Source organism: Buteo buteo, chromosome 2 (assembly GCF_964188355.1).
Source record: "Buteo buteo chromosome 2, bButBut1.hap1.1, whole genome shotgun sequence".
Taxonomy (NCBI): Eukaryota; Metazoa; Chordata; class Aves; order Accipitriformes; family Accipitridae; genus Buteo; species Buteo buteo.
Window position 1 is genome coordinate 27,763,067 of NC_134172.1, and position 12,862 is coordinate 27,775,928.

The 12,862-nt window shown below is 35.7% G+C and overlaps 1 protein-coding gene across 1 annotated transcript in view; it reads right to left on the reverse strand.

The window, feature by feature from the left end:
• Positions 1–284: 284 nt before the first annotated feature.
• The window catches only part of SGCE (sarcoglycan epsilon), a 31,962-nt gene continuing 19,384 nt past the window's right edge, over positions 285–12,862 (reverse strand). The window contains 7 exon segments of the mRNA XM_075049501.1: positions 285–597; positions 3,145–3,188; positions 4,825–5,013; positions 5,724–5,750; positions 6,502–6,713; positions 10,082–10,244; positions 11,918–12,116. Of these exon segments, the coding sequence (XP_074905602.1) occupies positions 581–597; positions 3,145–3,188; positions 4,825–5,013; positions 5,724–5,750; positions 6,502–6,713; positions 10,082–10,244; positions 11,918–12,116 (851 nt within the window). The 3' untranslated portion in view covers positions 285–580.

The following is a 12,862-nucleotide window of genomic DNA, read 5'->3' on the forward strand; positions in this document are numbered from 1 at the left end:
TCCAATTTTCAACAGGAACAGTTTTAGTTTTTTGTTTATTATTTTCAAAAATAACTTTGCTCATTACATTTTGATAATCTCTACAAAATTAATGCCTAGTACATCTGGAATACTATTTCTGAGCCTCATATTGCACAAGTTTTCATGCTTATACATTACTGCTTTTTGTGTGCAAATGTAAGGCATTTATATCATCCCATTGAAGAGAGTCTGAAATCCTCTGAACCTGGTGTTTATTTTGAAGTTCTGATTTCCCTGTTAAAACTTTCAGGAGAGATCACAAGACAGAATAAAGATATATTTATTAATACATATATTTGAAAGATTATTTTCTGAATGTAACAAATATAAAAAGTTATCAGTGTTTACAAATTGTCAAAAATGTCCAAAGTACAAAAGCATACAGTACATTAGTTATATGGAAGTGATCATACTCTCTGGCACCGAGATCATCTTAATACTGTGGGCATGCACAATATACACCAGAAAAACTCATGCATCAATCAGAACAAGTAAGGAAATAAGACAATTTGCTGCCTTCTCTGATTACAAATTCATTGCTTCTGTTAGTTTTCTTTCCTCAGGAATACCATTTACCTGCAAATAGATGAGAATTTATATAATCCATCAGTGGCAGATGATGCTTCAACAATATTGAACTGTCAATTGGTAACATAAATAGTACTTATTAGTCCTTTATCAACAACCACATTGGAGAAACACTGCAAGTACAACCTGGACCAAAAGACAACATACACATGAAAAACCTTTGCTTGCTTTCTTCTGGGAAGGAAGAGATCTGGGAAAAGATTGTTTAACTGGGAACTTATCTGTCTATTTGGGATCTAACAGACTTCATAGGGAGACTGTGAAGCTCAAAATGGAAAATCCAGTATGCAGGGTACATGCACTAGGCTTTTGCATTATAGGAATATCCTATAAACTTTTTCATCTAAGCACCTTAAAACAGTCCTCGTAAATTTTGCCAATTCACACAGACAATTATAAAACTTAATATACCTTTTCATATTGAAGACCAGTAGCAACTTTCAGCAGTGTAATATAAACGTTAGATGGGAGTTCTGACCTTTCAGACAATTCTTTCCCAATTAAGTTTTAACTTTGTGAAACAGTCGACCATTATGTCAGCTATAAGTCTGCATTATTATATAAGGTTAAAAAAAAAATTTTTCTTATTGGGGATGCAGACAGTTCCTGAAGAGGATAGTGGTTATTAGACATGGTCTGCTCTTCAAATTACTAAGTATGGTCTACTGAAGCTTTAAAATAGAAGTATCTTCTTATTCACAGTGGTGACTGATAGTATGTTAATAATCCTGAGTATATTATTGGGAATTTTCTGTAGGAAAGGAAGAAAATTAAACAATGAATGTCTAGTTCTATAGGCTTTTTGGCCTTAAGTGGTTTAGTATTGTAAATTTCTTATTTGAACAGATCAATAAAATTGATTGCTAAGTTTGTACTGATGCTACTAAAAAAATCTTAGGAGTGCCTGAATTTTGTAACTTTCTAAAAATCTAACCTTCTGACAATGCAAGTCATAGATATCCTTTAGAAGATAAACTCCAAGAGGCATGTGCCATCATGTCATGGAAGTGCTTGCAGTGTCATCTGCACATCTGAGTTAGGAAGGAAGGTGTAATTGTAAACTAAGAGAAGAAGAGGAAACATTGTCTGTCCCAAATACATTTCCCCCTGCCCCAATTTCCAAGAGCTTGTCACAGGCAGCATCTGCGATGAATATGAAGGAACAGATGTATTCTACCAAAATGATGTACTACAGAAAATACAGACACAAGAGAATTTTTAAGATCTATTTTTATGGCAGTTCTTCAGCACGCCTGGCAGGCGACAAACCCATGCTAGCTTGTATTTCATACCTTTTTGAAAATTTCTCACTGCTGTCAACATACAGTACTACCAGGTGATTTTGCATCTTTTTTACTGCAAGACAGACTGGAATCCTTGTAACAAAACAGTCATAACAGAAGAGCTGAACCGTGTGACATTTTTATTCTGCCTTCTAAATGCCGGCAGTAGTGAGTGCTAAGAGCTATACTAAATGTCAACCCAAACCAGTGCTGGAGGCTTTTGACTGCCAGGGTCATCCACCATTTCCAGTGTATGTATAATAAAGCACACAAATAGCAAAGCTAGCAGAACTGCAGTCAGGTTGGGTTTTTTTATAAATGTGTTTTTAATTTCCAGATAACAAAAAAACACATGGGCAGAAGCGTCTATTATATACTTGCCTCAAATCTTTGAAATGTTGTCATACGATATTCTCCTTTAATCCCCGAAAGCAGTAATGAAGAAGAAGGATTTTGAATGAAAAGAAAGAGTTGCTTATGGAACTCCTAAGGTAAAACAAATCTTCCTCTCAGAGCTGTAGTTCCCTTGTTACGTTCAATATATACATATCTCTAGAATTTTGCCTAAATAGCTCTTTGAATATTCAAAAATTATATTTTAGCCTCTACATTTTCCTTGTATGATCCTTATTCCCTTTCACATGGCTACAGCTGTAGCTTTTTCTCGTACCTGATACACTAACTAGAGAGAACAGTCAGCCTTAGTTGATACTCTGATGGGATCATTCACAACCTCCGTCAGTACACTAGGATTTGTGAAAATTATGCAAAAGTGGTGACTAAGACATGGGAAACATGCAGCATGGATATATGCCTCACCACAGATTCCCCACTATCAGCTCTTTATGTTTAGTAACAGCAATAAGGAGCTCCTTCTTCAGAGCTTAACTAGTATTGGTGAGAATTAGAAATTTTGATTTCCGATCAAGTTTTAGAGAATTTGAACAGTGTAACCGTATTTGGGAATCTGGCTGTAGCTTCATGTTGTAACAGAAAATTATTTATATGGGGAGGTTTCTAACTTAGCTGTACCAGATTCCAGTGTCTCATGCTGAATCTTAATGTAGCATTTCTCCTACTTGTTCAATCAGTCCCATCCCAAAATTTTCACTAGTGTATCAAAAATATCTGGAATGACAATGCTCTAATACTGTACTATATTTCAAAATGGTTTCCACTGTCCATAGACCGTATACATTTTGACTAGTGATTCCTCTGCACCAGTCACTTACAGTATTCTCTCAGTACTGACCTGCACTCTGCTGCTGTGGAATCTGAGTCTGATGTGGCAGGTTCCTACAAAAAACAATTTAATATCTTTAATGCTTCCTACAAAGTCTGAAGTAGGAATGCATGCAAGTCTGCATGCAAGTTCAGTATTTAAACTTCATTTTTTTGCTTATGAAGCAATAATCCATTTTAACTATGCAAATACAGCTGTCAAAAGGTTAGCCAAGTCAATGAAAGAAAGGAAATTAGTGCTAAGGGGTAGTTCCTATTATTTCACTTGTCAACTAGGTTCAAAGGCTCAGGGCTTGGTGAAACGCCAGAGGTAACAAGAGTCACCGCAGGTTCCTGATGTTATGCAAAGTTTGGTTTCCATAAGTGATGAATACAGAAAAGGTAACAGTATTTGCAAGTTAATTATTGACTGTGGAATGAATGAACAGTCAGCTAGTTCTACATATCGGATCAGTTCACTTACCAAGGCAAAGTCACATTTTTGTGTCCTGCTTAAGTGTGTGTTTTAACACCTACCAGATATTAAGGTTGTTTTTACAGAAAGGAATTAGGGGTTGGAATGTAGGTGAAGTGGATAAATACTCAATGTACAGCTCAAGAAAGCCTTTGGCACAGGCTTTGGCACCCCAGTCATAAAAAATTGCTATTCTGAATAGAGGAGAAACTGTTAAAGACAGGGTAGAGCACTTTGCAGTAGTTGTACAAGGGATAATTTATATAGCTGTACTTTCTGGAGAATTTAGCTTTGGGACAGGGAGAGGAAAACACTCTTCTAGCACGTATCTACATTATAAAGGGCATTCAAGGCAAGCATCTGTAAATTAGGGCCAAGTTAGTGCTGGCACTGGACCAGTATGATTGGGGCCATGCAGGCCTGCCAGCTGAGGAACTACCGACTGGAGCTAGTGTCATAACACGGCCCTGAGAAACAACACCAGCTGCTTCAGAGACCACTGCCTCAGATCTGCTCAACTCCAGACACGTCGACCAAATGTTTCTAGAAATACCTTTTTCCTACAGCGCTACCGACTCGTCTGAATTAGAACACGTGCAAAGCACCAGATGGGTCTGTCTTGATAGTTTCATTAAGTTACTGATAAATGAACTTTAAGGAACAGAAATGAATATTTTTCTGGTTTCTGTCTTGGAGAGAGGCTGACAACAATGTAAACGGCTGAGAGCTCTGAGCATTTTCCTTGGCAAGCCTATATTTATTATCTGTGTAATGGAATATGCTCTTCTGTTCAGTGTTAACATTTCAAACATAAACCACATGTGACAGGTACATGACTAACTACTTACAAAGTCTGGATTTTTCTGGTATGAAAATACCACCAACCCAGTGGTAGTTTTATATCGAACTCCAAAGACATGGGTTACGAGGCAGGGTGTCTAACATAGAACAGTTTTAAATGATTCCTTTGTCAAAAGTGGTTTTTCTCCAAAATATGCAGAAATTTAACTGTTCCACACAAAGCTTCTTGCCAAGTCTGCAGACTGAAACCCAGCCATTTAATTTTATAACGGAAAGCCTGCCTTTCTGCTTGAAATGCAAACATCAGAGCAATCTTGAAGTAGAGAGTCATTACTGATACCTCCATAATAAACACATTTCAGATGACAAGCACTGGAATCCATAGTTAAATTGTGCAACATAACAAGTGTTAAAAAATAAAATCTAAATACTTACTGCTGTGTTTGCATCAGTGGCATACTGGTATTATCGTAGCTGTCAGTATGAAGGGGTGGTACAATCTCACCAGTGACTGGGTGAAACACAGGAAGCGTTGAAAGAGGCCATGCTATCTCTCTATTTTTAGACATGTCACGAAGCTCTTTGGTTGATTTCTGTATAGCACTGTGGTGCACCAACTGGATGCTATGTCAAGAGGAAATAAAATAGTAAATACATATTTTAAATGCTCTGTCAAAATGGACAGACTTTTACAATTTACAATGTTTCTTAAATATACAAGGCCTTTGATGCATGCTACAGACTCTAGAGTGCAGCAATTACTATAAACCTTTACATAGTTAATTTAATAAATATTGGATTTATTTAATTTTTTAAGGCAGTAATTATTCCATTAGATTTTGCTGTCTGGATAAGTAGTTTTCATAGGATCCAAGACTCTGCAGTTTACTGCTAATGTTCCATTTATTTGCTGCAGTTAAAATAAAAGTTTGGGTTAACTCCTGATTCTTGTGGTAGATTCACAAAAACTCATAGATTAATTTTAGAACACTCCATAGTATAGGCACTGGATACCTTCCAGGATATTTGTTCTCCTGTCCACTGCCTTTAAGATATAGGCCGGGAAGTCCAATAACCAGGAGTATAAATTACATATTAACATATTTATTCTAACAGCACTATTTTATTTTGAATTGACAGTCGTTAATTTCAAACCCTTTTTATTCTGGTCTTTTATCCTTGCCAAGATTTAAAAGCAGCTTTCACATTTATGAATTAAACCAGGGATTAGAGAGAATGAAAGAAGATTATGACACACATGTATGAAGCATGACAAGCTACTGAGAATGAAAATTAAATGGTAAAAGAAAAATAACAGGAAAGAAGACACTTACTCTGGTGTTTGCATGTTTCTCTTTTCCCTAAAAACAAAACAAAATTTATGAATTAAATAATAGCATTGATAGTTGGAACATTAAATCTATCTGATGATGAAAATAGTACATGATGTAGAAATGCTGACAAGGTTATTGCTAAACGCAACTTGGCAGCATTTGCAACTGGGTTTATGATGAGGCCTCAGTGAACGCACGTATAGAAATGTGAAACTGATGACAGACACACACACAGACACACACACAGAGAAATGAAAATGCAAGTTAAAGAACAAGCTTCTGGCTAAAATAAATTCTGTGACAAAATGAAATTGTAGTTTGTGTAAGAAATGGCAGAAATTACGTTACTTGCTGCTTTCCTTTTATGTGTTTTTCTTTTATAATATGTCTAAATTCAGTTCATATCCTCAAGCAGACTTATTTTATAAAAGTTAGTGGTTTAGAAATTACTTAGTATTCTCCTGAATCTCCTTTATTAGTATTTTATTTGTTTGGGGCATTTTGGAGAGTTGTGCGTATGTGGAGATTTTGTGGAGTTTTGTGCATATGTTGAGATTTTTAACCCTTTCAACTAGAATAATTAAAGACCCTACATCCATTCTCTTAGAAATTACTGTATGTGCTTAGATGAGAAACAGTTCAGTATTTCAAGAAGATACCTTTTGGCCTGTTTTAAATGTTTTTAATGAACTGAATGGAATTCTTCTAACAAAAAGTCTTCTATGCATTATATCTTAGAAAAATCTACAATTACTTATTAGTGTGTTAAAGTACTCACACTCCTTCCCGTCGGCAGCACATGATATAGGCAAGTATTAGAAAAAGCACCAGTGCTATTGCCGAGGGCACTGCCAGTGTAATTAGGAAATCCGAGTAATAGTCTCTGCTTTTGAGTGTATCAGAAGGTGGCTTGTATTCTCCACCATCAGGTAATATCCCCTCTCCACGAATCACTTCCTGAAAGGTGGAAACTTGTTTTGTATTGTCAACCTGATACCCAGAAAAAAAAAAAAAAAAGAAGAAAAAAAAGACAATTATATAACAAAGTAACAGTGTAAAAACAGGCAGTATTTAACCAGCCTTAACATATAAAAGAATCTGTATTACACATTTGACAAATTCTATACAATTTCATCCAATCACTTCTTTTTAACCAATAAAACCTTACATTTCGTTGAAAGCTTCTGATCAGTGTGATAAGTAATATCACTTTATTACTCATCACATTATCACATTATTACTTTATTTTGTGCCTACCAGAGATACTATGTTTTTTACAGATTAATTTTAGGATATCTCACACAAATAATATTTGAGTCAAAATTCAGTAAACATTTTTATTGCAAACTAATTATTTGATACTGATCTCTTTCTGATGAATTAATCCGTTTCTTACTAGTCTTCCTGAATAACAATACTGCCCTCTCTTGTATGAAGGTGGTAAAGATGAAGAGTGGAGTACCTATGGATTTTCTTCCTCCTTCCTATTGAGCTTCGCATCCGGTGCTCAAAAAACACAAGAGGCATGAATGGAGCTGCTGAGGACTAAGCAGCTCTATTGCCTCCCCCCCACCCCCCTGCACCCAATGCAGGATGTACCCCAACATGAGATGTGCATTAGTTGTTCAGAGCCAGAGTTCCAAGGTTTTTCTCCCTCCTATTCAACTAATCTCCAGAAGGCTGCATTCCGGGTCACAAGTAATCTTTTATTTCTTTTTTTTTTTTTTTAATGTCTATATCTAATGTTCCTAGAAATACAACCCTTATTTGCTACTGAATTTCCTATTGCATTTAATTGACTGCCCTTCCCACATGACTTTTCAATTTTCTGCCTCTATTTTCATTATCTTCAGTTAGATATTACTGTTAAATTTAGTGGTAGCTTTAAAACTCTGTCCAGATCACTAATGAAAATAAATTACATTTGCCTACATGCTTGACCATTTGCCTGACTGTTCATTGAGAAATCTTGCAACTGATGGTCATTTCTTTATAATTTACTCTTCAAGTCATAAAATACTGTTTTAAAACTTAAGCAATGGATGAACAGGTTTTAATGGAATGCTAGAAATAATGTTACGTTGAGCTTCAAGTGCATACACATGTGTATATATATGTATTTTAAGTGCAATACAGTTTGACAAAAATAAATTTATGTATTCTTCACTCATTAAATTCTGCAGTATATTTTGTGTTATGAATTCTACCTGGCTGCTTAGCTGAATCTCAAGCCCTAAGCAGACACACAAAAAAGATGTATGCAGCTACTGATGTGACTGACAGAAGCCCATACACGGTGTGAGAACAAGCTATCAGAAAGCTTTGTTAAGAGGAAGCATGTATTAAGTTGCCCCTCTTTTCAGTATTTGGGACCCACAAGCTTAAATCTACTGTTTGATTTAGGTGTTAACCGCCAACGTTACCTCATAAAAAGTGGGAAGAAGAGGATATGATGGTTGTATTTTCACTCACTGGTCTCTGTTGTGGTTATGGGGTACGAAACTCAACTCCCTCCCAGCCCATGGATCTTGGGGGACCTCCTGCTCCTTGGCTTGCCTTGTGATTAGATGGAGGGAAGCTTGGCTCTGTTTTCCTGTTGATCCACCAGGTTACAGCATGCAGCAGCAATGCTGTTGGCAACAGTAAACCCCCCTAAGACTATTTAAATTCAGTTATCACGGCATGCTGCCAAAACAAGTGCCAAGTTCAAGAAGGTTGGGTTATATGCTGCTATAGAAAATTATGCTTCTCTTTGAGAGCCTGTTCCTGTTAACACAATCTCTGCTTTTCTCAAAACAGCACAACACCACTGCTTCATGGTAAGTTTATGAGCCACTGTTACTATCAGATGTTTTTTTCCAGAGAAGCCCTCCTAACCAGCTGCTCTTCAGTCTGCGTGAGCAATGTTGATTATTCTTGCATTAGTGCACTACTCCTCTGCTGCTCCTGTTGAAATTCACTGTGTTTTCTAAGGCTGTTTCTCCAGTTTCTCAAGACCTTTCTGAATTCTATCCTGTCCTTCAATGCACCTGCAGATCCTTTCAGTTTCATGGGGACTGCAGATTTAATTTAATAAGCACATTCCATCATCCAGCTTATTACTGAAGCATGGCAATGAATTATTAATAATTCTGCTATGATTATGGCTATCCAGCCAGCTCTCCGCTAGGTCCTAGCTTCATCTAGGCCACGTTCCTGAGCTTGCTTATGAGACAGTATAAAAAACATTACCAAAAAGAAATTACAACTGCTGCACCTCTGTTCTTTCTTGTAGAAGGAAATCAAAGACTCAACACAGTTTGCTCTTGACAAAGGCTGACTGACTTCTACTATTTTTCAGGTGCTGGTAAGTATTGCTGTGTACAAATGTACCTTCTGCAATTGTCAACAGAAAGCCAATAAAAAGTAAATAATCTGGATGTTCTTTTGAAAACAACTATTTTACAGCTTTCTAACAGCTTTCCTAATTTATAGAGTATAGAAAGAAAGGGTTGGAAGTTACCTAACCACTTTGTGTGTAAGTTTTTCTCATAGTCAATACATTTTTTACATTGTACAAAAGACTTTCATATCTCCCTTTCAGTTTCCTCTTGGGTAATGTCTGAAGTAGCTCAACAATCATCTAAGTTTATTTTATGTACCTTCACCACCTTTGTTCAAACTTAGCTGCAATGTTCTCTTCCAATATTGTATCATTTCTTGATTTTCCTTACCAGAACTAAACAAAAATAACCTTAAAAAGCCTCTTTGGGAATTATGTTTGGTTATCATTTTCCTTGTATTTGACTGAGAAGAATGTTCCCATTTATTCTGATTACATAAGTCAACACATTTTCTTCTCTTTTTCTATTTTGTTTTTAACATGAAATATGTTTTAGACAGTTTTCAGAAATTTTTTTTAACAGCACAGAAATACTATTTAACTGGTCTGTGCTGTAGACTCAGTATTTGAGAAAACACACACATATATATATAGACACACACTTTTTAGGAAAGCAAGTATAACTAGCAGTATTAGCACACAGAATTACTGAACACACCTACCTAAATAATCCTCTGATTACTTTTAGTTCTGTAAGCCCTAGAGTTCTCTGGCCATTTATATAAATCACCGCTAGTGAAAACAAATATGGTGGTTTTGCTGGTGCTCAACTCTAACAGAATTTAGCCTACAGAGCAAAATCCTTTCAGAATCTTAAGAGTGTGTGCTAGATGGAAAACAAATTCAATCAGTTATGATAAGTGGAATTTGGCAGAGCCATCTGGCCAGGCTGGCAAAACTCTTACCTCAATCATGTCTGGCACAAAATATTGTACTTCTACAAACATCTTTTTTACGTGATAATAAAATAACTCACCAGAGAGATTTTACACCAGTCAATATGGAATTGAGTACGAAACTTTTTATCACAGGTTATTACAGGCTCCATTTCTTGACTGCATCTCAGCTGATTTTGTGGGTTTTCCACTTCTCGTAAGCACGAAGAGAATGGAACGTCTGCCCCAACCATAACATACACACTGCAGAAAGAGATGAGTGACAGACTGTCAGGATACCTCTCACAAATCCCCAAAGGACAATGACATACCCTTCCAAATATTATTATTGTTCATGGTAACATTCAGCTGTGCTTTAAAGACTCAAAACGTTTGGTTTGGGTTTTTTTTTTGATAGTATACTTTATCTAAGCATATGAATAACAGACTGAAATTAAAAGGATTTTTCTAGCTACTTATTACAACTTGCTCTGTTTTGCTGCATAATGTAAATGTTTGCTTACCGTCAGAGTTGTCAATTCCTATGAAGTCACAGAGCTCCAAGTGTAGGTTCCTCATGTAAGTAAATCAGTACTACTTTTGAAAGTTGCATTAAAATAGTATAATTTTATCTTAAGGAAATCTTCAGTTGTGCTCAGCATAGTATTTTTGAAGAGTTTCTTCCCATGTTTTCAAATAAAATTCACGAGGACTACTTGTTTCTAAACCTAATACTAATATGAACCTGCCAAAGCACCCACCTTCTCCTAAAAGATTCCATACTGTAGCTATGCACTGCCACCAAAATTTGCAGAATACTGAAAGCTGAATGTAAACTTAATACTTCATTTAGCATTACAGTACATAAAATAAAAGCTACTGCGCTAACTGTATTATTCATTTTCATATTTAAACATGTAGAATGCTGCTGGAAAATAGAGTCTACTGCACCAGGTAATAATGTATCAAAGAATCCTGAAACAGAAATTAGGTCCTGGTTGCCATTTGGTATATTAGGCATTATCTAGCTAACTGTTTTAAATTAAGCCGCTAGTATTAAGTGGCTCTGCTATTACTCTGGCTAGTACAGAAGTCACTTTCCTTCTTTAGATTGTGTTTTTACTCCCTGGTCAGAAACTCCAGATCCACAAAAGGGCCTGAAACAACGATCTTTTCTGCATACATCTCAGATTTTGAACCCTCAGCCCTTTTTTAGATATTATTTGACACAAAATATCTAAAAATAACTAGGTATCTTTATTTTTGCCAGGGAAAAGCAATACCACAACCATATTTTTAAAAGACTGAATCCTTATTAGTTTCTAATTGAAGTATCACATTTCAGAACAGAATTTATGGTTACGAATCACAACTGGAAATAGAGCATTCCTGCGGTTTACACTCAGAAACCTAAGTTCCCCAGATACCTCAGCTTATCACTTTCAGATGAAAGCACATAACTAAATTTCACTGAGTACAGCTACAAATGACACTGTTACATGCTAAATGGTCTTAGAAATCTAAGTGTCTTTGTAACCTATGCTCTGTCATACTTTGTTTCAAAATTTTGAGTTTTGTGAATTGGGAACTATTGAGTACTCAGTGCCAAACAGCTGCTCAGAAGTAACAACTGGAATTACAAAATAAGCATATTTACTACCAACTGTTTTCTAATTAATGGAATTTATTAGTATTCCTTGGATCGTAAAATCAATATATAGGAACTGTCACCTGTTGAAATGGTATCTAACATGATAAACCCATGGTATAATGGGGGTTCAGAACATCAGTAAACTTTTCATATCTAACACCAATCTGGATTTCCAAAATATAAAACAGCAATTGCAAAGTTTCTAGAAGACCTGAAAAAATATTATGCTTTTCAGTAAGAAAAAAACCCAGTAAAGCAAAAATATTAGACTGACACATGTGCTTACCCCTCTTTCATGTCATTAATAGGAAGTGGAACTCTGCCTCCCCTGTCAAGGGCTGAAGTAATGTTTATAGCATTCAAACGTTCTGGCTGCCACACGTTTTTCACTGCTCCGAGAAAGTCGCCAAGAACTTCACTTGCTAACATTTCTTCTACATTCATATTCCTTATGAAGAACTCCGCTTGATATGGTAAAGGAAAATCTAGTTGTGATGAAAAAGGAAGAGTTTTGCCTTAAATAAAGGCTCCATAACAAAGAATTTGAAGTAATGATTAACATAATACCACTTCAAGATTGATACACCTTTCCAAAAAACTTTTATTTGAACAAGTTATTTTGAAGCTAATGTGATTACGTTTAATTAAATAGTTAGTGCTATTAGCTGTTACTTAAGCTGAAAACCACTGGCTATTTATAAAGCAACTGGGAGATGAAGGAGCAGACTAGAGGAAGAGAGTCTCAGCTGGTAAATCTTCATTAAACAGATAAAATTACATTCATGCTAATTTTGGGGTCAAAACTGATCTGCAGTGACAATGGACTCCAACCTGCAATACTCCAGACTATAAATATATAAATATGGTGAAAAAAACTAATTTTAAGGACACAAACTATTAAATTCAATTTTTTTTTAATTGAAATGTTCATATATGCCATAATCTGTTGTTTTCTGAATCTGCCTATATGATTGTTCTCTGCATAAAGAACATGTAGAACTAAGCAAACTAAACACGCAGAGGGAGAGTAAAATCCGTCATGTAAGGTCCATTTGAAAAGACGGGAAAAAATTGAAATTAATTCTAAAAAAAGCAAACGTGCCTTTTTTTTTATGGATGAGGAATAATAGTCTTACCTGATATAAATAATTTAGATAAAAATAACAAATTGAACCTGAAGAAGGAAAACTCTCTTACTTCCCCTTTGTGTCCCCACATTTGGCTTGAACAC